The 25,211-nt window shown below is 40.2% G+C and overlaps 1 protein-coding gene across 1 annotated transcript; it reads right to left on the bottom strand.

The window, feature by feature from the left end:
• Positions 1-378: 378 nt before the first annotated feature.
• On the bottom strand, positions 379-24,887 carry slc2a1b (solute carrier family 2 member 1b). Its single transcript, XM_034138712.1, has 10 exons — positions 24,507-24,887; positions 12,532-12,627; positions 7,291-7,451; positions 6,298-6,538; positions 5,966-6,128; positions 5,496-5,683; positions 5,174-5,278; positions 4,773-4,874; positions 4,472-4,675; positions 379-3,234 (listed from the first exon to the last, which is right to left on the bottom strand). Exons 1-10 carry the CDS (start codon positions 24,519-24,521, stop codon positions 3,034-3,036), a joined length of 1,476 nt encoding a protein of 491 aa, XP_033994603.1. The 5' UTR covers positions 24,522-24,887; the 3' UTR covers positions 379-3,033.
• Between the last annotated feature and the right edge of the window lie 324 nt (positions 24,888-25,211).

Here is a 25,211-nt window from a genome sequence, read left to right as displayed (position 1 = left end):
GCAAACTGGGCTCTGGTTTTAGACAGAGGGTGAAACGAGCTGCTGCAGAACAGGCAGTATGAGAATAATAAAGCACTAGCCCAGTCACACCACTGCCGCATCATGGCTGTATGTAGCAGGTGACTGTTTTCAATGTAAACCACCTGCTCAGGATCAAAAAGGTGACTGAATGTTAAGAGGAGCATTAAGCAGTGAAAGATCAAAGTGTTTCCATCAGAAAGGTTGAAATAAGCAACTATTTGCTAACATTTTGACCATATCAATATCCTTAGTTGATAATATGTCAGCATTGTGCTAACAGCTTCCTCTGCTGCCCCCAAGTGGCAAAGATAGTTACTGCAGGTTCAAATTAAACAAAAGCGACAAAAGAAATGAAAAAACTGTATTCATGGTTTCTTTTATTTAGCATCACTACTTTCACATGACTGTAAAACCATACGGGACATCTTCCTTCACAATACATTATTCCAACAGAAGCTCACGTTCTTAAAAACCATAGACACAGATTATTTTTTTATTATTACAAACATTAGAATATGCTCTCTGCGCTAAATTGAAAACACTACTGAATGTGTCTCATTAACACAATCCTTACTAATGTAAAATCTAAATTAAAATGATTACGGTATTTTTAGACCACAACATGTTTTTAGGTGTAAAATCAAACAGAAGTATGGAAGCTAACTGCTTGTAGAGACCTATAATACTAATAATTAATACATCTATCAAAAACGTTCTAAAAGTTAAATATTTGTATGAATTTGGAGTGGGTGATGCTGTAGTGTGTTTCATATGTACATCAAGTTGTGTGCTTAGACCCCCAAACAGAAGATTTCAAAGGCTAAATTAAAAATCAAATGCCCCAGCAGAATTGTGAATCTATTTACATAAAATACAGTTTCAATATTCGTAGCAGAACATTCTGTGGGGAGGTTCATCCTGTAGTGCCAGTACATGATTTTTGCTGGTGATGATATGTTAAAGCCACACAAAGGCAAAGAGAGTGGATGTTAGTGTTCTGCCAGGTTGTGTGGGGTGACCCATCGAATGACAAAAGATATACTATAAAGATATACTATATACACAATAATTAACAACCAATAATGGAATGATTAAAATGGTGTTTTGACTATTGGGTTGGATTTGGATCAAAGTTATCATTAGACTATGAATATTACCATGTTTAGTCCAAGCTGACCTGTATGTGTGTGAGTGTTTACACACCTGGATGTGCTTAATACAAGATTGTTAATAATTTGATACTTTTTCACACATTTCCATTTCAAAAACAACAGGTAATACATCAGCAGTACTTCAGTCTCTTCAGTAACAAAGATCCCACACAGTGAGTTAAAAATAAAAAATAGAAACAACTATAAAGTGTTTGCTTCAACAAAGAAATATCACTGTGAATAATAAAGTGCTGCTAAAAGGGTGACTTTCCTCAAACAAGGCATGGAAAGAAAAGAGGTTCAACAATTGATACAGCAGTCGTAGACAGCGACTTGAACAGCTCGGCACAATGAGCCAAACTACAGAGTTTATTTTCCATCAGCTACTGTTGTACAGTGCAGTAAACACCCCGAAGAGAGAAAGAGCCGACAGCACTGCAGAATAACAGTGAAAGACAAGCCTTAGCAACGACACAACAATGTGTCCGCCTCCTATGACACATAACGGGCTTTATGGAGCACACGGGGGGGGGGGGGGGGGGGGTTTGACCCAAAAGGCGACGAGCACTCTCAGGATAACGGAAAACCTTCCAAATGGACCACATTTATTTTTGGTCCCCATTTTTGTTTGTGTGAAAAGATTAAGGCAGCTCTCAAGCCAATTCACCAGACTTCGGAAGCTCTCCAGGTTATCTCAACTCAAAAATACTTCAAGTGATGATCGTCCGACATGACAGGAGCTCTCAGTCTGGATCGGGCCGACCCGACCTTGACACTGCTCCAAAGTGATAAGGCTGAAAGGTTGAAGGCAAAGGAGGCGCGATTATTCAAAAAGGGCACTTTATCTCACACATGTTCTGCGTCTTTACAACTGATTTTTGGCTTTGTGGCTGCTGATTGTGAGTGTGTCACTATCTCAATATAAGATGGATGGAAAATGTATTTGTTCTACCAAGTTGAGCACTCCGGTACTGATCTGTGTAGATAATGTTCCTTTTTTTGTATGTCAATATTCATTTAAACAAATGTTCTCTTAAAAAGGAATGATGTAAAAATACATGAATGGTATAAGATTTTTTTTTTAATATATATTAGTTATGTCTTCATGACCTTATTTAAAGTAAAATGTTGTCTATATAAGTAACAAAAAGGTAAAATATGTGGAGTGTTACCATTAGTCGAATACATTACATAAAGAAGACTAACTCCTCACAGCAATACAATGACATATCACATGTCTTTCACACGTTTGTGTACTCACTCAGTAACTTTAAAGAGGTACAAATAACTTATTCCTCCTCAGCGGAGCATTGAGACAGTGCCCCCTCTGGTGGGGAGAGACAAAGTCGAGCAGTGCAGCGTCAACAGTGCTAGAGTCTACAGTGATCAAGCATTACAGTAGGATTGATAGAAACAAGTATTTTGCACAGTGAACTGATCTCTACAGCCGCAGCATTCTTAAAACTGCATAAAGACAAACTGACTGTATGGTAACAAGCTACAAAGAACAGAGCATAAGCACACATCAGTTATAAATTCAGTGAAAAAAAAGATTAAAAAAGGGTTGATTGATGCAGACACTCCTTTTCCCTCTATTAAAATATTAAAACCAATCTCTCCTCAACTCCTCTCCCCACATCAGGCGACACAGTGCCCATCAAGTTGTTGTTTTTTCTCGTGTGAGGGGCGGCGGAGGACGTCATTTCTGAGAATCTCACAAGGCTGTGCTGTGTTAGGTGGTGTTTGACGCCCGAAATGTGGTGACGGCGTGAACATTATTCTACCAATGGATATGTCTACTTCTAGTTAGTGGAGCCTTCTCGTCCCTCCTTTTCTATTTTTAGAAGTTAAAATCAGTCCCTCAGAGCTGAGAATCTGCTCCCAGGCTGTTGAGCTCCTCCGGCGAGTGCTTCTCTGCCCCCGAGGCGGACGTCTGACGGAAGCCGGCTGAGATCTCGTCAAATGTCCGGCCCTTGGTCTCCGGCACTTTGAAGTAGGTGAAGACGAAGAAGCAGAGAAGGAGTACCGTGAAGATGACAAACACGTAGGGGCCGCACAGTTCCTGTGAAGAGAGATGAGAGGAGAGGGGAGGCAATCATTTAGGGAGTCCTTACAAGGGTCAGTGTTCAGTAAATCTGACATTAAGAATGTATAAAGATTTGAAAAGATAGTTAACAAAGCCAAATGTACTACATTTGTTCGTAAATTATACTATGGAACCTTTTGGTGTGATGAATGAAGCATGTATTCTATTCTGCATATAATTGAGGTTAACTGATTGAGTAAATTATGAACAAATTGAGGATGATAAATCACAGCAATTGAGTGAAGTTAAATGTGGTATTATTAATAGCCAGAATCTCAAGTTTGAGTTCTTGATCAAAACGTGAAATTGGATGACCTTTGCAGGAGGTAATTCACATTTGTATTAATTTTAAATTAATGATAAACGATATTTACTTGTTTAAATAAAGCCTCTTTCAAGGGTATTCTTGTAAATTCAACTTAACTTGAATATAATAAAGTTGTTTGCCTTGTCGAGGAGGGAAAATGTAAACACATGTCCAAAAGATAAAAACATCACATTAACGGAACAAAGATCTCCCAGTTGTACAGTCAATGCATTCATAACTATGGTGTAACGCCTATACTATAATACTTAAAGGTGGGGTAGGTAATTCACTTCAGAAACACTTGTTATATTCCATGGAATGCTCTTAACATCCCGATAGCAATGAATACATGAAATGCTTTGACAATAAATACATACAAAAATGTCATCTGTGGAAGCCGTGGCGCTGTAAAAAGCACGACCAATCACCAACCGGCCCGGCTAAAATAACTGGATGGCCTACCTGCCTGTCAGCCTTCCATCTGTGCACAAACTTATCTCGTGCCCTCATTGGTCATGTACGCGTTCGTGTGTGTTGGAGGAGGGGCTCTGTAAGGAAGTCTGAAGGAAGGTGCAGATTTTTTTCGGCTGCGTACTTTTAAATTCTAGCGCACTCGAGCTGGTTTCTCCATTCTTACCTACCCTACCTTTAAGATTGCTAGAGTTTGTTGTCTAATTAATGGCAATAAGAAAAAAACAATCCTTTTAATATTTGTCTGTGCCATTGGTATTCTGTAGCCAATAGAGGGGAGCAAGGGAAACCCCGGTTGGAGGGTTGGAGTTTTGATATTGATGATTGACAAGCTCATCCTGTGCATCTAGTGGCTTTTATAATTAGACTTCCTGGAATTGTGGTGTAATTGTAACCTCACAAACACAAATACCAGTTATAATTTTTGTTTCTCACCTCTACATACTGGAAGGTCATTCCCACTATGAAGTTAGCAGTCCAGTTGGAGAAACCAGCTACAGCCATGGCTGCCGGCCGGGGGCCCTGCGAGAACAACTCTGCCACGATGAACCAAGGGATTGGGCCTGGTCCGATCTCAAAGAATGCCACAAAGGAGAAAATGGCCACGATGCTCAGATATGACATCCATTTGAGCTGCTCCTAAAAGAACAGAGGACAAGAGGGAGGTTAGTTGCTGGTAGCTACTCGATAGGAATCATGACAGATACATTTTCTTATGGATTGAAGAGAAACGTACCAACAGAGCCAAGGCAATGGTCATTAAGATGGCAGATCCGGCCATTCCAATCAGCCCCAGCAGGTGCAGAGAGCGACGTCCTGCACGCTCTACAACAAACAGCTACACAGAAAAAAAGATGATAATAAATAAGATGAGGAATCTCTCACTGCAGAGCTATAAAGTGATACATTTACAACTTATAATTAGTTCAACAAGGCTGCTCTAGAAACAAAAAAACAGGGGTGCTCAAAAATACCTTTGCATTAAAGAGATTTTTTGAAATGCCAAAACATAAGGGCATTGACCAATTCCGTCTCCAATATGTCCAAAAACAACAATAAACAATCTTGAAAGTTATTATCTTAACTATTATTTATGGGGGTTTTACTTCAAATGGTAAGGCTTCACTCTGTACTCACCGACACCACAGTGAAAGCTGTGTTAACGACTCCGGCTCCAATCGTGGCGTAGACAGGCTGCTCAACTCCGGCTTTCTCAAAGATACGAGTGGAGTAGTAGAATATCTAGAAAATGGGGCAACCAAAACATTTCAACATGAAAGTCTCGTCTTAGGTATGTTCAGGATATCTTTTTCTGTTTCTGATGTAGCGTTAATGTGAAAGTGAACCGAGTACATTGGAAAAAGCACGTCAGTGAAGTTTCTTTTGTGTCTTTCCATCAGATTTCAATGACAGTCATCAGAGTGATCGGTGGGATAATGTCTTAAGCGTGCACACTTACAGCGTTGATGCCAGACAGCTGCTGGGACAGCTGCAGGACGACAGCAACCAGGAGGGGCTGGCGGTAGAGGTGTGAGCGGAAAAGCTCCGGGATGGTCACCTTCTTCTCCCTCATCATCTGCCGGCTCTCCTCCTTCATCTCCTGCATGTCAGAGCTCACATCCGAGGTGCCTCTGAGCTTCTTCAACACTGAAATGTGCACAGAGAACGCAGGTTGTTATCTCCACAAGCTGCAATGTTTCCCTATTCACCAGTTCAGCTCATTTCTTTTTGAATTGTACAACATTTTTTACTTTCCTATTTAAATATTTACAAATTCCTGTTAATAATTTGCAAATACGGTCTCATTTATACTCATCTATTTTATTTATGGTTGTATTGTCTGCCATGTTTTAACTTGCAGTATTTGCACTGTTAATAGCTTTTCCATGTTTTAAAAGCACAGCACTTGTAGATTGTTTGTGAACTCACCATTTTTGGCCTTGTTCTCTTCGTTGTTGTTGATGAGCAGGAAACGGGGGCTCTTGGGGCAGAGAGGCAGCAGGATGCACTGCAGCACAGCGGGGACGACGATGAAGCCCAGGAGCAGGGGCCACAGGTCGTCGTTGCCCAATATGGACTCCAGTCCAAACACCTGAATTCAACACAGACACGCATAAGACAATTAACCTAATATAAAAGCATAACAAATACACAGTGGGATGCACAAATATTGCATTTTTATCTTATGGGGTCAGCACTGGACTTCCATCTATGTTACAGTGTTAGAAATAACAATACTGCAACAATTAACTTCCACTGACCTGTGCAATGAGGATGCCGAGGACAATTCCCAGCTGGTGTAAGGTGCCCATGGCTCCTCGTAGCGCTGTGGGGGAAACCTCACCCACATACATGGGCACGAAGCCTGTGGTGAGGCCGGAGTACAGGCCCACCACAAAACGACCAGCGATCAGCATTTCCCAGGAGCTCGCCATCTTCGAAAAGCCCATCAGAATGGCCGAGATGAAGGCCAGACTGTTGGCCATGAGCATAGAGTTCCTCCTGCAGAACAATATACATACAGCAAATTATAATCAGAGCAAGCAGCAACGTGTGTGCTTGGAAAGAGAAGCTGATGGTTAAGTGCCTGAACCTGCATTTGCTCTTATAGCCAGCAGGGGGCGACCAATGGTTACAAATAAAGTCAGATTTCATAGAAGTCGATGAGAAAATGACCCTACTTCTTTTCACTATTTTCCTAATGATTCCATGGTCTCTAACACTACTTCCAACTGTACTTCAATACAGCATGGAGTTCATTTAAAACATATGTTTCAGTTTTGGTCAAAGTAGACCATAAAGCAACATATGTTAGAGTCAGGGTTAGAAAATACCATCATTGTGATTGAGAGGTCAACTTCTAAAAGTCTATGGTTCAGATACCTAATGCTATTAAACTGACATTAACAGAGTTGCATGCTAAAATTATATTTTTGTATTTTTATGCATTTCAGCACAACACACATTTTGGAATTATCTTTTTTTATTATATTTTTGTAAAGCTCAGAAAGTGTTCTGACTTTTTTTTTTGTATCCGTAATGCGTCTTTTGTGATTCTTTTTTTCTTATGATTTGTGTTTTTGAGTTTATCAATCGTGTCTGCAGACACTTTAATATGAATTGATCCTGTAGTGATAAGTGATTTAAGTCAGTCTTACTTATTTTCTTATTGCTTTTACAGAGAAAATAAAGCCAGCACAGTCTCTGTCTGTTAGAAAAGCCAAAGACAAGCAATACATATGTTTTCTTTTTACCTTCCAAATCGGTTGACAAAGAGTCCGACAGAGAATGAGCCAACGATGCCACCAACAGAGAAGATGGCGACGGAGATGGACCAGATAGCCGTGAGGGAGCCCTTGGAGATGGGCTCCTGGTAGCGTTCAGACCACGTCTCATTGATAAACTTCTCAATGATCTGCAAAAGGATACAAATAAATGTTAAATATTATTATTATTAAGCTGTCGTTGCAAACTCTTTTTCTCCCACAACCAGCTCATGTGCTTTCAGATATTAAAAGGTCTTTGGTTTACATAACTGATTGTTTTTTAAATCATTTAAAAAATAGTAATAGTTCTTTTTAGGAACGCTGCTTATGTTCTCCTTTTGTTTGGGCCAATACATAGAGACAGTTGAGCAGTTACTGTGTGACCAGCTGATGGCAGCCTTGTATGGTCATCACCATTTCCTGGCAACAAGGAAGTTAACCAGCCTCCTCTAAGTGTCAGATTTCAGTTCCCCTCCCCTCCTTCCTCCATCTTCGTCATCATAGACGGCAATGTTGACAAACACGCCCAGGCCAGCCAGTGACGGGGATTAAGATCCTATGTGTGTTTGTGTGTGGGTCACACTGACATCCCGTATGATTCAGATAGGTCACCACCCTGTCTGCAACCGCTGTAAATCTGTGACTTCATGTCCCAGACCCCCCCATCACCAGCACTCTGGTTACCAGAGTCAGCTCCAGCTCCGTCATGTGCCTCTGCGATCGTGTTACATCTGTAACCGAGTACATTTACTTCAGTTCAAACTAGAGTGTCTCCATTTCATGCAATACTAACTTTATTCTTCTACTCCATTGAATATCAGAGGCAAATATTGTTATGTTTTCACTCCACCACATTTATCTGACAGCTTTAGTCCCTAAGATAAGGGGATTAGGAAAATAGTGTTCCTTCATGGGTTGAGAAAAATAAAATTCTTCTGAGGATGGATAAACTATTTAAAGACCCTCTTGGATAACAAACAGAAAGCTAAAAAAAGGAGCTGACTGTGGTTCTCACAGGACAGCAGCTCTAAAAACACAAGATGATCTTATAGAATAGGATGCAAGGCTGTGATGAAATCAACAAAAGTACCTAAAAAAAGAATGGGCATGACCTTAAACAGAAGTAGCAGAAGTTAAAATTCAACATAAACTTAAATGTAGCAGTACAAATATTCAGAAATCTCTATATATAACAGTAAAACACTACCAAAGAGAATTAGACTTCCCATTTTTACTTTTCATACTACAGCAAGAAGAAAAAATCTACTTTACTTAAGTAGTGTTTTGAATCCAGGACTTTTACTTGTGGTTGATTATTTTGACAGTGTGGTATCAGTACTTTTACCTGAGTAAGTGTAGCATCTGAGTACTTCTTACATCGTTGAACACCTATATTTGTATATTTTGAAACCCTATACCAGAGCTCTTCAGGTACTAGAGTGCCTTACCAAAGAGGTAGGAATAGTTACGCTATCGTTTGTAATTGGTTTTCCTCTGGTGGAAGCTTACGGGGATGACACACTCTTGACACAAGCCTCAGGTCGTATCTATCAACTTACACTCACAAGACCTTGCTTAGTGATACGAGAACTATTTCATCACGCACTGTACCCATGTTCTCTTTAAAAGTGTCTTTATTTAGAAGAGCTCTTGGTTTTTACATCTTTAAGAAGTGGTGGAATATAGCCAAGTAGATTTATAGACGTAGAATTTGAGAGTTCTTGCACTTGATTTTGTGTTTTCATTTTCTGATGGTTAGTACTTCTTTCACTTTTTGAAATGATTTGACAATCTGAAATCATGAATTTACCGCCTATGAAAAAGTATTCAGCCCTCTTGGATGTTTTATGTGTTTACAGTTTAGTTTGGCTTTTCAACAATAAACAACCGGAACAAATTCTGTTGAGGGTAAACAACCTCTATTGACAGTAACAGGGCAGTCCTAGATCATCACTTTTATAGCAAGCTAGATTTTAGAAGTCAACATCTATTGAAAGTAAAGTGAAACTGTCAATCAGTGTCAGGCCAAGACTACAATGCCACTATCACTAACTTCAACAGCTGATCTTGATAAGTTACATTATTATTTTGCGTGCAGTTCCCAAGTCTCTCTTAATAGACTGTGCACTCTAAGCCACCAGCTGGCTCTCAGCACACAATGAAACAAGCTGCCTATTCATACAGTCAGCTACCAGCAGTCAGCCGTTTCCCATCATGCACAGGGTGAAATAAAATGACTTTTGAACAAGGTAAATCATCTTTTGTGAACACTTAGAAACAAGACAATGGGGAAGATAAGAAAATAGTTTGGTTCCCTAGTATCTTGGGTAGTTTAGAATGTTTGAACTTGAATTTGAAGTAACTCCTCAAAATGATCTAGCCAACAGGAAGCAATATTTTAGTAGCAGTATTTTCCTGCATCAATCACCGGACCTGGGGGGACAGAGCCTTCTCCGTCGCTGCCCCCTCCCTCTGGAACTCACTCCCACAACCCATCAGAAACTGCACTGACCTCACCACCTTCAAAAAACTCACAAAAACTCACCTCTTCAATCTGGCTGTTAATGTGTGATTGTTTTTTTTATTGCTTGATTTTAATTTGACTTTAACTATATTTATTTGTTGTTCTTTTCTTTTCACTATCTTTGTAAAGCGACGTTGAGCACCTGTAAAAGCGCTAACAAAATTAATCTATTATAATTATTATTATTATAACCACCATTAGAAAAAAAACATCCTCAAGGGAAAGTTGATCCCGCAAAGGTTTAGAAGTCCTAACATTTAGCACAAAAGATGTCCCCAAATTAAACAAAGCATTAACCCTTTGATTAAATTCCCAAACAAGGATATTATCGGTGTTGTGGCATGCAGCAGGAGGAGGGAGCCACAGATTAGCCTTTGAAAAAGCCTATCTAATCACACAGCCCGACCTGTGTCACATCAGCAGCATCACTGCAGCCTTTATCAAACATTGGAGTGCACAGAGGAGAGGTGCTGGTGATTATCTCAAGTGATGCTATATAAAACTTCTATTCGTGGAGTTATATCTTATTAAGGGGTCATTAACTAATGACGGGTTAGGAGCCTGTGTTGGGTAACTATTTTCCTGCGTGTGATTTTGCTCAGACCTCAAACTGTGTGTGTGTGTGTGTGTGTGTGTGTGTGTGTGTGTGTGTGTGTGTGAGACCCAGGCTGAGTATTGGGAAAGGGGATGAAGAGCCAAGAGGGCACGTTCACACTAGCCCAGTGTTTAACAGTCCACATATTCACTGCCTCCCTCTCAATCTGCAGCCCCTCACCCTGCAACTCACAAGGCTCCTGGGCTGAGCTGCATGAAGACACTGGAAACAATTGGTCCTCTATTCTGAGAATCGATTCATAATTTAAACTTTATTTGTGCAAAAAGACCAAACAATCCGTGGTCCAAGTTCATGAAATGTGTTTATTAGCTTTCATCTGCTTTATTTAACTAAATATCTCAGAGTTTTGGTCTGATAGGACTCAGACAAAAAGAGACAGAAGAACCCAAGTGCATTGATTAGTCTAAAAGCATATTAGCAGATGTATCCATATTGTATCCAGATTGTATGATTGTTAGTTGCAGTCTAACACAAAGGGCACTGTTGTATGCACAAAGTTTACAAAAGGACTTTCTAGTATGGAGTTTCATTGTTTGCACAATCTTTAATGATTGCACATTTTTTTTGCACAGATGTCTCAATGCCTTAAATCCCCTTTTAACCATGTGCTGCCCACTTCTTGTGCTCTATAAGGAGAAATGAAAAACAGTGAGTGAACTATCCTATGTTTGTAATGACAGTGGACGAGAAGATGAGAATCAGGCTGTCGTCGCAGTGAGATCTCTAGATCAATGTGACAGCACACTGAGGACTGGAATGTTAAAGGTTAAAAGAAAAGGACAGACTGTGCTCTGGGCTGTGTGGTGACACACCTGTGAACTGTGCACACAGGCAGCTGTGTAGCCGAGGGGCGTGTTGAGACCAACGCAAACCAACCAGACGGAGGTATTTACTCTCATTGTAGTACTGACATTCCCCAGGAAATTAGTGACCTCTGTGCTAATAAAAGCTACTATGGATTTAGTGATTATGTGTGACTGTCTTCTCTTCTTCATTTAATTTCCTCTGAGTTTCCTTGTCTAGCTTTTTTCAAGACTGTTGCGGTTCAGCAGAGGTCTGATTTTGGGCATGGACACAATCTTTTAGCGAGAACCACTCAAAGGTCTGTTAATATAACTGTCCTTGGATCTGATAGGCCTGAATAAAGCTATTATTATGTCACCCATTAACCCACCCACCCCCCCCCTCTACTTTCAATCCTTCTGTTTTCAATTCAACAAGTGAGTGAACAACTAGCACTGGGGCTGGATAATCAGGAAGAAGGATCTACTGTACTAATGATAAATAGCCTGCGCATTTGACAGCCACACATATTACAATTGTTTTAATAGATAACAATTTAATAAATGTATATCTATGTGTCTATTTGTTGTTATGTTGTTTTGAAAAGATTAGAAAATCTATGTGTAAGTCATAAACATTTTAAGGCATACAGCTTATGCATTTAAAGGGGCCCTGTTCTGCTCATTTTCAGGTTGATATATGTATGTGGTGCCTCCACTGTGACATGTTTACATGCTTTAAAAAGGTCAGCACCTCTTTTCACCCTCTGTCTGAAACCAGAGCCCAGTCTGCTCTGATTGGTTAGCTGGCCGGTTCTGTTGTGATTGGTCAACCACTTATAGATGTCCCGCCCATTGGCCTATCACGTACAATGTGTGGGGCGCTAGCCAATAGAAGCCATAGAGTGTGTCACTATGTCACGGAAGTAAACAATGGAGTCCAATGGAGTCCAATGGAGGCGTTTCAGGCAGGGGGGGGCATTGTGTGGGGGAGAAAATCTCTCAGGGGTGAATTTTTGCCTTTGCAGACACTTTGCATGCCCACAAATAAATAAATAACACACTACAGGAGAGGGAAAACCACAACAGCATAATAGGGCCCCTTTAACACTTTGAGATGCATCAGAACTTTACTTGGTATCAGCCAATGCCCAAAGTCTATGTGTCAATAGTGTGACTGAAAAGTTGGGAGTGGTGCATCCTCAATACATAAACTAAAAACTCAGTAACATTTGTACGCTGAAATACACTGTAAAACCTTCTTGGAGACACCATTTGAACATCATGCTTGCAGACACTTAACTCACCTTCTGAGGGGCGTTGATGACACCGGTGTTGTAGCCAAATTGCAGTGATCCCAGCACAGCTGTTCCAACAGCCATCAGCAGCGGGAACGTTACTCGCTGTAAGATTGAGAGACAATAGAAAGTCTCGTTAGAGGACAGACCAGCTTAACCAGTTATACAACTTTTTAGCCAGTTGACAAATTACATTACATGTCACTTGTTAGACGCTTTTATCTAAAGCGACTTACATACTCAATACTGTGGGCAATCCCCACAGGAGCAATTTGGGGTGAAGTCTCTTGCCCACGGACACAACGACATGCTGACTGCAGTGGGGTTTGAACCTGTGACCCCCGATTTGAACACCAACGCACAGCCCACTGCGCCACACGCCTCCTGACAAATGAATTATTTGTCCAAGGAATGGGAAGAGTGCAAATAGTATGACTTAGTGTTGGTTCATATTTCCTATAATACGATGGACGTATCTAGAAACTTGCATCAGTCGAAAACATTAAGTTAATGCCAATTTATTTTGGGAACAAAGTGTTCACTATCTTGCTGTATTGCACTTATTTTGAAGTGGGGTTGGGCTTCAGGTGGGCTGAAAATATCTGACTTAACAAAATGTTCATCTTGGTCAGCTAAGCAAGCAAACAAGTACAATCCAAATAAAAAAAAGTCCTGAAATATCTTGAAGATGTTTGTCCACTTTAAACAACATGGTGAAATTGGACTGGCCACAAAAGATGTATTATGATACATAAAGAGATGAAGAAATGTATTCAGCCAACAATCAGACAGGCACATGTTCCCTGAGGCATGTTTACAGAGTTGTGGGCGAGCTTGGGCTGAGAAAAACTCTAGTCTGGTCTGAGTGGGGTCCCGCAGAGTTATCCAGATATAAACCTGCTTATTGGAAGAAGTCCAGGTTGGACCCAGGTCTGCATGTTATTGTCTGTGTTCCTGTTCCTGTTATTACAGAATTCATTTGCTGCTTGACCTCAGTAGAGCCCGGTAGATTAGAAGAGATTTTCCTCATACCAAAAAGTTAATAAACCAAGAGTATGTCGCGGTCTACTTCCTTCTCTCAGACAGACAAAGAAAAAACAGCCTCCAGGAACAATTTACCTTTTTTGGTGTTTACTCAGACCTGCTATCACTTCTCCTTCTACTAACTGTATAAGTGAATTATTCAAAAGGAGAACTTTTTGAAAACGTCATGAAAACAGTAACAATGATTACACACGTACGTCACAAATGTGTAATTATCTCTCGAAAAGTGCATATAGATCAGATTCAAATCTAGATAAATATAAATACGTTTTACAACTTTTATCACCACACCATCAGTCATCATGTGTGGATGATTAAAGTTTACACTTGTGATTCACACCAAATCCTTTTCCACAATGATTCACACCGGATAGGTTCCTTATGTTTCGCCAACAGAAGAGCCGACCTTCACAAGAGTAGATGTAATCTCGCTTTATCATGTGCAGACAAAACAAGAAGAAATAAAACATCTTCATATAAAACAATGTCAGGACACAAATCCTGCTGTTGCAAAGTGTCAAACCTGTTGTGGGTTATAGACCAAATAGAAAATGGACACAGCCCAATGACACCACGAGTACCTCAAATCCTCTGACCCACAAAGACGTTAGATCACAGCACAATATGAGAAAAACCTATGCAAAGTCCATTTCCACATATAAAATATAAAAAATATAACTGTTTTTTCCTTGAAAAATGCTACACCTTACACTAATGGCGCATTTCCACTGCAGGGCCTCGCACGGCTTAGTACGGTATAGTTAGGCCTTGGTAGGCCAGGCCCACTTTATGCTGCGCTTCCATTACAGTTTAGGAACTGGGGTAGTAACTATAGTAACGCAGTGTAGGCGGAGCTGTGACGTCATCTTCAATGCGAACCACAGAAAACCGTCAGCCGTTAGCTGTTAGCACTCAGAGCTCACAGCTCCTCATATATGTTCAGAAACTAGACAAAAGTTAAACGAGTACAAACCACAGACTGCCTGTGTCATGGCGAATACAGTCGCTGCTTTATTTATGTCTGTATCGGCCGTTGTTGTGAGTGTGGACGGTCGGAGCATATACTGCGTTAGCTTAGCCGATCTCCATTCAGAAAACACGCATTTTAAAAGGTTTTCCGCCTGCCGTTTGTCTGCAGACTTGACAAAGCATTAATTCATGGTTTTTACTAACCGGTATCAGTATGTTGTTACTTCGGCATCATTTTGGAACGTGTATTACAATTAAATCACGGTCAAATATGTTCATTTTGTTGCAGTTGTAGCCCTCTTGCCAGCGATTCTCTCACTAGTTTAGCATATTCAGCCCGGTTGTTGGCCTGGAAAGAACCTGGATTTTGGAGAGCCAGAAAACTGTGAAAAAGTACCCGTTAACCGGAACTACCCCTAGTGGAAAAGCAACAAAAAACGGGCCGGGTTTGGCACGGCACGCTTAAGCCGTGCTTCGCGTTGCAGTGGAAATGCGCCATAAATTTCATGAAAATGGGCCAGTGTTTTTTCTCAAAAAACAACTAATCCAGCAAACAAAAAACCAACAAACCCAAATAAGCATAATCTTCTTGCCAGATGTTGATCTATAGCACAATACTTTATACTATATCATTATTTTGAAATACTAAAAATAAACATTTACCCACTGGATAACAGCAGAAACAAGCGTGGACCATATCACTGACATATTACCACCTTCACAATTGATATGGAAAGACATGAGTTGCCACACTCATTTTAACATCCAGCTTTTTAAAAACAACATTAGAATGAACTTGTACTTGTGTTTTCTGCCCACCTTAAATGTGAGTCCAATGTTAACTCTGTTTTGGTGCACCGACTCCTGAGGGATACTCTCACCATTCACTTTGAATGGGGTGACGTCACTTTTCGCCGAACTGCATTGTGGGAAGCGAAGCGGAGCTTTGCTGGCGTGGCTCGCTGAAAAAGTTGAGCAATGTTCAACTTTTGAAGCCTCGGCAGAAGCGTCAGCCAATCGAATCATATGCCAGTACAAGCTCTAGCCAATCAAACCGCTGCTTGTGTGTCAGGGGCGGGAGATTCATGTGATTGGTTGTTGGTCGAGTTTCAGACACGCCCGCCGGCAAGCTTCAACGCACGCCGCTGTGTGGACGGGCCGTTAAGCTGCTAAATGCTCCACTGTGTATACCAGCTAGTATCTAACTTCATCTGTTTCCTCTTTGGGGCTGGGGGCAGGTCATGTACAGTGGATTCCTTCCTTAAGACTCGGTTTCTAACCTTAAAGCTAATTCTCTGGTTACATTTTCATTAACTGTAAGCTCTCAAACCAGAAGAACCGACCCCACCAGGTTTAAAAGGACAATCCCCAGAAACAATTTGAAGTTATTGTGCATTCTCCTCTGTAATATAACACAGAGCAGCAGTAAGCCTGGTGACAGAGGCAGCCTGGAGACAAAGAGTCAACACATTTTCTGTGGGAACAAGTATTTATTCCCTGCATGATGAAGAGGATCGAGAGCAATGAAAAAAAAGGAAAAGTGAACCGTGACTTCAATAAAGACTCGCCTTCACTGCAGAACCAATAGGAACTCTTGTTAACAGTGTAATCAAGGCTATGACAGGAACTGTATATGAACAAAAACACACACCCTTTTTCAGCCTTGTGGGCCGGGGCTATTCAAAGAGTCTTGTTGCCAACGAGGAAACCAACCCGATCTGATGACATTCTGTAAAGCCACTGCTGATCAGAGAACGAACGAGAAACAGTAACAAGTTTTCACTACATAAATACAAGAGACATTCTGTCCGTCCATTTGGAAGAAAATGACCACTGAAGGCTTGGTTAATCCTACCCCTCTGTGACATCTTTACCTTTAACCCATATTTCTTAGAGACGTCCCTCTGCCTGGCCTCAGTCACTACATACTGTTTGTACAGTATAGGCCAATGGGTTTCACTCAAACATTCCCTGCTCCCATCTTAAAGGAAAGTAGGTGAGTTGGATATCATTCTTTGTGTACAGAAACTGAAGCATAAAACATGACTTCCTCACCAGTGGAACAATGAAGTCACACCCAAAACAACTATTTCATGATAATAGCCTTGATCTAACGCCGGTGATTGTTCTTCAGCTCGCTACCTTTTTCGCATGTTTGACTCAGCTGCAGCTCTCAGTGTTGTTTACATTTTTTAAATGAAGTTCCTGCATTGGTTTACTTGCACGTGATGGTTAATTAGTCTCAAAAGCCTGGCATTACATTGCATACCACACTAATCCACATGCATACTTAAAGCTGATTACAGGAATAGGATTTCACTTTCTTAGAAGGATGGTATTTTGATATAAAAAGGCAAAATAAGGATTGCTAATGTCTCAAAATATTTCCCAACAGGAGGATTATTTATAAAAAAAGCCTGTTTTATTCAAATACAATATAAACAAAGCATTTCAGTAAACAACATCACTTTCAATATCAGTACAAGCCATATTGAAAAAAAAAAAAGGGGGTGGTTAATGCCTTGTAATTAACGGGGTTTACAGAGATTTGCGGATATTTTCAGTCTTGATTCTGAAGATTTGGGGTTTATATAATAGTGACTATAACAAGGGAAAGTCCATAATCGCATTGGGAATTTGTCCTGTGGGGGGTCTTATGGTCCTTTGTCAGACTTTAGCATCTGATACGTTGAGTTCATGAGACTTATGAATGTAATAACTCTTTTCTTCTTCCATACCTAAGCTGTATCTCAATGCACCATAGAGCTGAACAACATCCATGCAAATGTGCCCTAGTTGCATGTGATAAGTAAAAAGTGCTGTTGGCCTGCAGCGAGGAACCTTTCTGTCTAGTCATTAACACTGTTGATAGCAGCTCTGGTTGCTAGGCACCGCTGACTCTATCTGCTCTTATTGGGTAAACACTGCCTGCAGTAAACAGGAGTGAAAGAGAGCAACAATAATAAAGCACTCATCACCTGGAAATCAGCAGGATGGAAATGTAAGATCTGTGCAAACATTTACTGTATACACCAGCTCACAATCGACCAGGCCATGCCTTTCTAAATAACTCATACAAATTATTATATTGGATTAATGACAGTAAAATATGATGAGGACATTAAGTAGAATATCTAAATAAGAATATGTGCAACTATGACAGCTAATATAAACCATTGTTTAACTGATTATGCTTAAACCAAGCCTTTTACTTTAAAGATTACCAATGAGATTCAACCCAAACAAAACATGATCTTGAGTTATCTCTGGCTTACACTAAATGCATACACTGATGTCTAAACACACAGGAAATAAAGGGCCAAAAATGGAAACATAGTACGCTCTGACAGAGAGGTGTGATACATTCTTCAAAAACAAAACAATATTGTGGTTAAACACTTCTTTCAAGGAAATTAGAGGTTTTACCACAACGAAAAATGAAGCGTGCTGCGAACAACAATTGAAACTGAAGTAGGCAACTTACATATAACTTTAAAGATCTTTAATTTGAGTAAATGTACCAGTACATCAATGTTAAAATATTACATTATAACAAAGTGCTGCATTAAATATGCTACTTTAGTACAAAAGCAATATTTGGTCCTTGTCCAGCCTTGGTTGAGGGAGAGCTATTTTAGCTACAGTGGTGATACAGTGGCAAAAGATAAATACATCTTGATATACTGATTGTTAAAAGGGTTATGCTGAGGGCTTGCTTTGGTTTGTTACTATTACAAAAATAATGACTAAATAATATGAATTATTATTTTTGTATATTTGTATTTGAGTTATACAAGTTGAACAGCCAACGTAAAGTCAAATAAAAAACAATTGCAATCATTTATTTATTTACTTTTTGACTTGTCGTTGCTTCTTCTTTTGAAGCCAACCGGAAACAAACAGTCAAACTTGTTCCTCCGGATTTCCTTTTACCTTGTCGTAAGTTAGTCATCACGTCTATCTTTAACAAGGGTTTTACTTAGAATTGAGCAGTGCGGCTTTGAATTGTTTTAAAGCAGAAGCAGTCATTTGGCTCACCTCACTTCCTCCATGCCAGAGTGAGCTGGATTCTTTGTGATGGCCTACGCTGATGCTGTCACGTCTCCTTGTGTGTGTCACCTCCACAGTCTCAGGTTACACAGCTGTGGGAAACCTAAGGCGCGCTGTCCTCGCCTCCACTCCTCAGCTCTGTTCAGCACTAAAGCCTCCTCATGCTTGGGCAGTGGGGTCCGTTTCCAAACATCTATTAGCAGTACTTTAATGTAGATGGATGTATTTTTAAACCTAATTGGCATAGACTGTTTGACACTGCTGTCAATGCATTTAAAGCTGTGATACAATGAGTAATTTACAACTAAGTTTTTCTAGGCCTAAAATGCTATTTTCCAGGCTAATTTTAGTTACTTTACTAGGTGTTTTGCTGCGGTTGCTATGTGATTTATGAAACCAGTTTCCTCCGTCCTATTATTGTCATTGCTATTGTGTGTGTATAATGTGTGTACACAGACTCCTTGTGTGATTAGCCACTAAATAAATGGGCAGAAAACATGATGTATCATTAAATAATTTAAAAGGGATGGGCACATTTGCCTATGAAAATCGCCTAGCATATCAAACAAATATGCAAAATGACAGACTTCAATATGTGCCATGTGATCGTCTTAGTATCCTGGAACTCCTATTTATTATTAACCTTTATTTAAACAGTGTAAAACAATGAGACAGTATCTTCTGCATGCTTGACCTGCAGAACTTCTTCTTTATTTTTGAATGGTGCTTATTTTTCTGTATGTGCTGCACAAACTGTTTTAAAGCCTTATCCATCGGGGCCAGTGAAGCTCCCGCCCGTCACAGTGAGATCCGATAAGAATGTTTTCACAAATGCTAGTGTGGCTGATATAAACAAATGTACTATTGTATATTAGATTTATGTCATAGAGACAAGAGACGGCTTATATGGATTTTTGATGGTTTGTTGGATCAATACAAGTTGGTTTATTCTGTAGCACATTAATACGAATTATTAGTCAATATTCCAGAGAGACACAGATAGGCGCTGAATTAACTATTGTATACAACCATTTTCTCTCTGTGAACAGTGATCAGTACAGTGTGCAGAAAATTATCCAGTTTCTCAGCAAAGTGAATAAAATATAATCGGTCTTTCATCTAAATTAAAACCTTCCTAGAACTCTTGATCAAAACTTTGCAGCAGAGCCTCATTAAGCCTTATTAGAACATGGCTGACAGTTACACTATAAGACATACTGAAAGGAGCAAGTCATGCAGATAAAAGTAAATCTACTGGACTGTCTTAAGAAGGCAAGAGTTGGCACACGGCTAAAAGGCGCAAGATGGAGAGGAATTAAGCTTGTGCAATTAGGTCTGTACAATGTGAGGCTTGACTCCCAATCAAAATACCTGCACGGTCAAGTCTGTCTGAGAGAAAAATGTTTAGTGGCTGTTTCCTTCAAACACAGCAGGTCAACTGTATGCTTGTCCCCAATTAGAATATCCATTCTTTGTCGAAGAAAACAAGAAGACTGACGTGAGCTTACTGTTGTTGAAAATAAAGCTCTTATTTGGCCAACAATGTGAGGTCATTAGCATTGCATGATTACATGGCAAAGCAGGCAATTGCATAAGAATTGGAACAAAGCTGCACTCAAAGAATTAGATGGAAAAGCAAGAAAAAAAATACTTAAAACTAAAAAGGGCAAACAAATAAAATTCGGTATCCGCCCCACAATGTGTATCCACTCCTAAATAAGATGGGTTTATTCTTGCACATTTTACATAATTTTCACCAAGTTTTAAAAAATCGAGGCAGTAATTTATCTGTAATCCCGGCGACAACAAACAAACCAAACAGGTGGTGGTAATTAAGATAACATATAAATATTAAGTTGTGATAATTTAAACATCTACAGTGTTCAAATGTACAGTTCATAACATGGCCTACGTGACAGCAATGGCATGACATCTTACTGAAACCACCGGTGACACGGCATGTTTGTATTTTTTATACCACAGCATTTACACTGCACCTGGGCCACTTTGACGGAAATGAAACCGACACTTCCTACACAATGCTTTTTTACCAACTTGAGTCAAAGTTTCCATGTACTTGAGTGTATGCCACACATAACGAGGCACAACACTAAGTACCAGGTATGAAAATCCTGTCCACGAGATGTTAATTAGCCTGTGCTAAACTGCTTTTTCACTACAGCCTTGCAAAAGAACAGCTCAACCATTGTGGAAGCCACAACAGAGGGAGTGAAGCAACGAGCCTGGGAAGGAGAGAGACAACTTGGCTTCAACACCCCAGGGTTGGCAACCGCTTATTCCCTTGGCCGAGTCTCACTCTCTGTGGAAATCTGCTGTGTCGGTGTCACAGTGGAAACTGGGAACAGAGAGGACCGTTCCCATCACGTCCTCAACAGACCCCGACCAGCTGAAGGGTCTGAACAGGCAAAGTTTGCTCTTTGGCGACAGCTACAGAAACATGTTCTAACCACAATGTCAGTCTGGGCTGCCCCACTGCATTAAACTTGTCTTACATCAAAGAAGGGGGACGTTTTTAGTATATTTCACTGTGCAGAGTGTCTGTGTGTGTGTGTAACTGGGACTACAAGAACGAAGACAGAGTTAACAAACACTAGATAAGTCATGTTTACTTTCTGAATAACTGCATCACAGTGTTCAACTGATACTAGGTTTGGATTAGGTTAGTGATTGATAAGATCAAGTAATAAAAGGATGCTGGATGTAATACTTAAGAACTACATATTATGTTTGTGTGTTTTTAATTTCGATCGCTTCTTCTGTCGTTTACATAAATCTTTTGGTATATTTGGCTCCATAGGAACACTTTGATGCACATTCAGTAACAGTGTGTGAGGTTGTGGTTACGATGGCGATATCCGGACGCGTACAGCGAGGACTACAAAAAGACAAACGAGGTGACTGGGGATGTCTGTTAAAAAACTTTGCGAGCTCGAATAAATCATTTAAACCAGCTATTGTTGCCAGACTTATTACTGAATATCGTTCTTAAATGTGATACCAAGTCCATCTGAGACCTGTGTACACCTTCAGACAGCCTCCAAGTGAAGCGTACATTGTTTACTCACAATTTGAAAGCAGCGTGGAGAAGTCTTCATCTGTGTTAAACTGTGATCCGCTCAGGTGAAACTGTGATCCGACTTCTGTGGCTATCTACCAGCGATCATGTTTAATATGAAAGACTACACACACGTTTATCCCTTGTAACTTTGCAGCACTTATCCAGATAAGATGTGACTGTTTACTTGGTTAACTTTCGTTATGCATCGATACAGCGACACAAACCCAATGACGAGGATACTCACATACGTTGAGAACTACAAACACATATATTCATAATTTTTACACTGCATGTGAGCATCGTTTCTATCTTAACGTGTATGCTTTTATCTTTGTTCTTATATTTTTTGTATCTATTCCTGTGTAACTTGGCAATATTAATATGAATTCCTTGTTATTGTTGTCTTTCCATCTGTCGGTGATGATTATACCTAGCTACTACATAACGAAACACATGGCCTGATTTGCATATTGGAACTTTATGTGTGCACTAGAATACATTTATATGTAAAATTAACACTTATCACAACATAATGTGGGCTCGCAGGCTGATAAAGTAGGATATCTGATCTCGGTGGGTCTTAATGAGGCTTGATGCAGACCTCATTCAGTATACTATTTCTAAGCAAATGCCTACTATAATATTTATATTATATATTATATGGCTTAAACGTGTACATACATTCGCTCACATTATAAATGATGGTCGGGTTGCATTTTTCTGGAACTTTTTAACAATGTTAATGTAAGAAGATGACCTGTGGTCAGTCGCGGCGCCAGAGCCTTTTTGTTGGGTAATCTATGGTAGGGCTAACCCATACAGTGGTGGTGCTCAAGTCAGTATTTGCAATGTAATTACATACACGCTATATCGCCCCCTTGACAGTGAAACGCCACGCGTGAGGTTTAGATTATTTCCCTGTCTCAATCAAAATGGAACTGTATGAAATAAAACGGCACATTTGTCTTGTAGTAAATAAAAAGGGATCACTGTGAACGTGACGTATGATAGTACACGTTGAAGATCCAATGGGGATACTGAATGGCGGTTTCGATTGATCTCAATCAATAAGGCATGACGCAGATCCAACGTTGCGTTGCTCTGATTGGCTGTAGGTCTATTCAAATTGCATTCGGAGGCATTTTGATCTGACCGCGGCCGTGCTGATATTATAACGCCAGAGAATTTCCACACCTTTAGTGTATAAAACTCCCCCACTACTTAGACTATTCCTTGCACCCCTCTTATAGCATAAGCCCGAATGGTCTCAACCATATTGCATCAGTAACGTGCACTTGTTGTTACAACAGGATCAGTTTGTGTGCTGTGGACACGACCCGTATATTTTCGCAATCCGTGTTCTCAACATTTAGCATTTCGCTTATTATTTAATTGAATTTGCATCACTTTTCATGGTGGGGCTAAGGTGGGGCTAAGCCATTTCTTGGTATGGCTGTAGCCTACCCCAGCCATACCCTGGCGCCGCCACTGCCTGTGGTGATGTAACATGTCGTATTGATCTGTGGCGCACTCATACGCGCAGGGCTCGAGTGATTTTTGCTGTTGGGACTCGGGTTTGAGTCCAGCATGAACTTTTTTGTTATGTTCATGTCGATGGAAAACTGAATATTATGTTTGAATAGAGGATTCCTAATATTGTTTGCCGAGACCAACATTAATGACCAAGCAGCATTTTAAAGTCTAAATATCCCTGCACATGCAGTAATGACATGTCTGCTGCTATCTTTGCAAAACGAGTTAACAGTCACATCTTATCTGGATAAGTTCTGCAGAATACCGTTTTTATAAAGGGATACATGTGTGTGTAGTCTTTAATATTAAACATGATCGCTGGTAGATAGCAACAGAAGTCGTCCCACAGTTTCACCTGGGCGGATCACAGTTTATAAACCATTAAAAAAAACAGTTAAACTCGAACACCGGAGATTCCGGTTTAGGAGGTGCGCACGCAGCGTCTCGTTTTAACTGAATAATGGTCATGTTTACATGGACATACTATTGCCTAATTACCGCCCCCCTTCCAGAGACACACTGTCAAACACACTCATACCTGCTTGGTATGACATTGAAAAAGTTACATTAAATACAAATACATTACAATAAAATGACTGTTGTTTAATCTTCACATCTTGTGATCATGTCTATAATTTTGAGCACCAAATTATTGAAAAGTATCGATAAGAGTATCGAAAAATACCGGTATCGATAAGCAGTAGCCTATCGGTATTGGTATCGATAAAATCCTAACGATACCCATCCCTACTCGTGGGTATAAATAGCTCTTATAAACTTCAGTCAGGTAACCTTTTTTCCCTAAGTGACATAATACTTCATCACACCAACACTATGAAACACGCGAGACAAGAAAATCATCCTTAGTTACTATGACGTAAAGGAAAATATAACAAAGCTCACAAACTGTTGATTTTTAGATGCAAAAATAAAAGGAACATTATTTAAGATAAAGGTTGCTTTTGGGTGCAGAGACGAACTGGTCTACTTTAGTGTAAAGCGCCCAAAATAAAATTGCCTACGTTTAAACGACTTTTAAATACGCAAACACGCCTTTAGTTGATACAGAAGGGTAGGCCTACAGAACGACGTAATACATGACATAAACATTAGCTGCATTGTGTCTCTCCGTGGTGGCACACGTGTAAGTGCCTCAATGGGTTAAAATATAGTGAACTCACTGAACTCATGGGTCCCTTTGGTAACATTGACAGCTCAGAGCTAAGACAAAAAACACACATGGAACCGGTTTGACTGGATTTAAATGTTAAAGCTTCATGAAGTGAACTGAGTCACAGTGTGTTATTACCTTTCCTGAGTCCATGGCTGAGATGAGTGGGAGATATTCTTCGTATTCTTTGTCTTTTGTTAAAGTTGAAGGCGATGGTGGGACGTCCTCGGGGTCTCCCGGTGGGTTTTGCTCAGAAGTTTGTAATGTTGAAGGCTATTTTGCTCAGTTGAAATCACAAAGTTCGGTTGAGTGTTCTTTAAAGAGAAATGGGTCAAGTCTTTTGTGTGGGGTTCTCTGTAAAAAGCCGGGCACCAGCTTGAGTTTCTCCCGCGTAGTGCAGTTTGTGTCGCGGGTCCTTCAGCTCTTTCTCACCATTTCACATGAGTAAAGTCTTCCAGGATGTTGGTGTTAGGGCAGCCGAGGAAATACCGCCTTGTCCGGTAACAGATCTCTGGAGGCATAGGCCAGTTACGCTTCATATATTATAGCTGACGCAATGTTTAGTGGGATGTGCCCGATACAGGCCCATCCTCCTAAAGAGCCAATGAGAGGCTTTCCCATTAGACACACACCAAGCCTGCCAGCCCTGGGGGGAAGTATTCAGATCCCTTACCTAAATAAAAGCAGAGATACAAAAAATACGCAGCTAGAAATAAAAGTCCTGCATTCAAACCCTAAGAATAAGTATAGTATTATCAGCTAAATCTACTCAAAGTATCAAAAGTACTTAGCTACTATGCAGCAGAATGAAGTGTGTTACTGTTATTATAGAGGCTATTATGT

This window comes from Trematomus bernacchii, unplaced genomic scaffold (assembly GCF_902827165.1).
Source record: "Trematomus bernacchii unplaced genomic scaffold, fTreBer1.1, whole genome shotgun sequence".
NCBI classification, from domain to species: Eukaryota; Metazoa; Chordata; class Actinopteri; order Perciformes; family Nototheniidae; genus Trematomus; species Trematomus bernacchii.
Note: the sequence above shows the minus strand (reverse complement) of the source record. Positions and strands in the feature narration are given on the sequence as shown.